This window comes from Penaeus vannamei, unplaced genomic scaffold (genome assembly GCF_042767895.1).
Source record: "Penaeus vannamei isolate JL-2024 unplaced genomic scaffold, ASM4276789v1 unanchor4385, whole genome shotgun sequence".
NCBI classification, from domain to species: domain Eukaryota; kingdom Metazoa; phylum Arthropoda; class Malacostraca; order Decapoda; family Penaeidae; genus Penaeus; species Penaeus vannamei.
The window spans coordinates 8978-12349 of NW_027217365.1; the positions used below are offsets into that span (position 1 = coordinate 8978).

At 46.9% G+C, this 3372-nt stretch overlaps 1 protein-coding gene across 1 annotated transcript; it reads right to left on the reverse strand.

Moving 5' to 3' along the window:
- Positions 1-850: 850 nt before the first annotated feature.
- Positions 851-1696, reverse strand: LOC138861308 (uncharacterized). The gene has a single exon (XM_070120296.1). The coding sequence runs from the start codon at positions 1694-1696 to the stop codon at positions 851-853; it is 846 nt and encodes a 281-aa protein (XP_069976397.1).
- Between the last annotated feature and the right edge of the window lie 1676 nt (positions 1697-3372).

The window sequence follows — 3372 nt, forward strand, 5'->3', positions numbered from 1 at the left end:
AGGAGGGGGGGAAGTAGGGAGAGGAGGGGTAGGGGGGTGATGAAGGGGGGAAGGGCGTGGGGATGGGTGAAGGGAGGAAAATTAGGGAGGGGGGAAGAGAGAGGGGAAGGGGGGAGGGACGAGAGAGAGAGACAAGGGTCGTTTAGGGGGAAGGGGGAATGGGGGGTGAAGGGGACGTGGGGAGGGGAAGGGGAAGGGGGAGGAACAGGAGAGAGACAAGGGTCGTTTAGGGAGAGGAGTAGGGGAATGGGGGCGCTTGGGGAAGGGAAGGGGGGGGAGGGGGGAGGGACGAGAGAGAGACAAGGGTCGTTCAGGGAAGGAGGGTAGGGGGAAGGGGGCACTGGGGAGAGGGGGAGGGGGGAGGACGAAGAGAGAGACAAGGGTCGTTTAAGGAAGGAGTGAGGGGGAATGGGGGGCATTGGGGAGGGGGAGGGGAAGGGGGGAGGGACGAGAGAGAGACAAGGGTCGTTTAGGGAAGGGAGGTAGGAGATGGGGGCATTGAGGGAGGAGGGGGAAGGGGGAGGGACGAGAGAGAGAGACAAGGGTCGTTTAGGGAAGGGAGGTAGGGGGGAATGGGGGGGGGGCATAGGGGAGGGGAAGAGAGGGGGAGGGGTGAGAGAGAGAGAGAGAGAAACAAGGGTCGTTGTAAAATGGTGTGCTTCCCGGATGGGTCGTCCTTAATGTCATGTCTTTTTCTTTCTTTTTCTTTTTCTTTTTTTGTGTTTTGGGTCGTTGTTTTGGGTTGTTTCGGGTGATCTTGGGTCTTTTTTTGGTGATCTTGGGTTGTCTTAGGTAATCTTGGGTCGTTTTTTAGTCGTCTTGGGTGATCCTGGGTCGTTTTTGGGTTGTCTTAGGTGATCCTGGGTCGTTTTTCGGTCTTCTTGGGTGATCCTGGGTCGTTTTTGGGTTGTCTTAGGTGATCCTGGGTCGTTTTTGGGTCTTCTTGCGTGATCCTGGGTCGTTTTTGGGTCTTCTTGGGTGATCCTGGGTCGTTTTTGGGTCTTCTTGGGTGATCCTGGGTCGTTTTTGGGTCTTCTTGGGTGATCCTGGGTCGTTTTTGGGTTGTCTTAGGTGATCCTGGGTCGTTTTTGGGTTGTCTTAGGTGATCCTGGGTCGTTTTTGGGTCTTCTTGCGTGATCCTGGGTCGTTTTTGGGTCTTCTTGGGTGATCCTGGGTCGTTTTTGGGTCTTCTTGGGTGATCCTGGGTCGTTTTTGGGTCTTCTTGGGTGATCCTGGGTCGTTTTTGGGTCTTCTTGGGTGATCCTGGGTCGTTTTTGGGTCTTCTTGGGTGATCCTGGGTCGTTTTTGGGTCTTCTTGGGTGATCCTGGGTCGTTTTTGGGTCTTCTTGGGTGATCCTGGCTCATTTCGGGTCATCTTGGGTCGTTTTTCGGGTCTTCTTGGGTGATCCTGGGTCGTTTTTGGGTCGTCTTGGGTGATCCTGGGTCGTTTAAGGGTCGTCTTGGGTGATCCTGGGTCGTTTAAGGGTCGTCTTGGGTGATCCTGGGTCGTTTTTGGGTCGTCTTGGGTGATCCTGGGTCGTTTCAGGTGATCTTGGGTCGTTTTTCGGGTCGTCTTGCTTGATCCTGGGTCGTTTTTGGGTCGTCTTTGGTAATCATGGGTCGTTTCGGGTGATCTTGGGTCGTTTTTTTGGTCGTCTTGGGTTGCCACGGATTGTTTCTGGTCGTCTTGCGTCATCGTGGGTCGTATCGGGTTGCCTGGGGTCGTTTTGAGTCGTCTCGGGTCTTTATATATTCATTAGCTGTTTGAAGAGGTCAGAGGAGCGATAGAGATAGATGGATAGATACATAGATAAATAGGAAAGGGAGAGGGAGAAAGATAGATAGATAGATAGATAAATAGATAGAGATATAGACAGAGAGATAGATAGAGAGAGAGAGACAGAGAGTCAGAGAGAGAGATAAAGAAACAGAGAAAGAAGGACTGACAGAGAGAGACAAACAGAGAGGGAAAGAGAGCGATACTGGGAAAGAGAAAAATAAACAAAAAAAGAAAAAGAGAGAGAGAAAGAAAATAGAAGAAAGGCATATTAATAAATCAATAAAGAAAGCAATAAAGAAAGAGAGAGAGAAAGAGAGAGAGGCCTATAGTCCGAAGACCAAGATCTCCGACAGATCTGTTAGCAGAGGGTTTGAGGGCTGCCTGATGGGGTGGGGGTGGGGGTGGGGGAGGGGAAGGGGGAGGGGAATTATCTCTTTATTTGTTTATTTGCTTTGTTTCTTCGTGTATTTTTTCTATATTAATTTCATCTTCCTGCTTTTTTTTTCTAATCTATGTTTCTATGTATTTTTTTTCGGTTATTTCTACTCTTTCCTCACTCCCTTCTTCTGCTTCTCCAAATCTCTTTTACTCTTTTATTTCTTTTGTTTTCATTTCTTCCTTTATCTGTCAGTAAAAACCCTTGTTATTTTTTTGTTTTATCTCTTCTCCATTATCTATTTATCGTCACTATTTTTCTTTTTTTCTTTTATTGTTTTTTATTATTATCATTCGTCTTTCATATTTACACCCTCGTTACATTTCTTTGTTTGTGTGTTTTTTTATTCAGATCCTCTTCTTCTTCCACTTCCCTCTGTTCCTCCTGCTCCTTCTCTCTCTCTTCATTTTCTTCGTCCCTTCGTCCCCATTTCCCCAGCACTTTCTTCCTCCCCCTTTTCTTTTCCTTTCATCCTCTCCCTTTTCATTTCCTTTCTTCCTCCTTCGCCTCATCCTTCTCCTTCTCGATCTCCCCTTTTTTGTCTTGCTCCTTCATTCCCTCATCATTTTAATCCTCCTCCTCCTCCTGCTTCTCCTCCCTCCTCATTCTTTTCCACTTCCTTATGTTTTCTTCCTCTTCCTTTTCGTCTACATTGTTTCATCATCTTTTCGTCATTATCCCCTTCCTGTTTTTTTTCTTTCTTTCAATCCTCTTCTCTTCCTACTTCCCTTTCTTTCCATTCCTCCTTACCCTTCCTCCATTTTCTCTTTACTTTTTCTTCTTTTCCTTTTTTCAGCTCCTACATCCTTTTCTTAATATATTTTCCGTTTTCCTTCGATCTCTCTTTCATTTTCCTCTCTTCTCTCCTCTCTCTTGCTATTTCTTTTCTTTCCCTTCCTTACCTCTCTTTACCTTCTCTTTCTCTCCCTACTTCTCTTTATCAGATCCTCCCTCTCTTTCCCTTACTCTTCCCTGGCTTCCTTTCTCTACCTCACTTTATCTTCCCTTTTCTTCCTTGCCTCTCTTTAGCAAATCCTTTCCTTTCCCTCACTCTTTCTTCCCTTCCTACCTCTCTTTTCCTTCTTTTTCCTTTCCTCTCTTTCTTCCCTTCCTTTGCTTACCTTTCTTTTCCTTCTCTTTCCTTTCCTCACTCCCT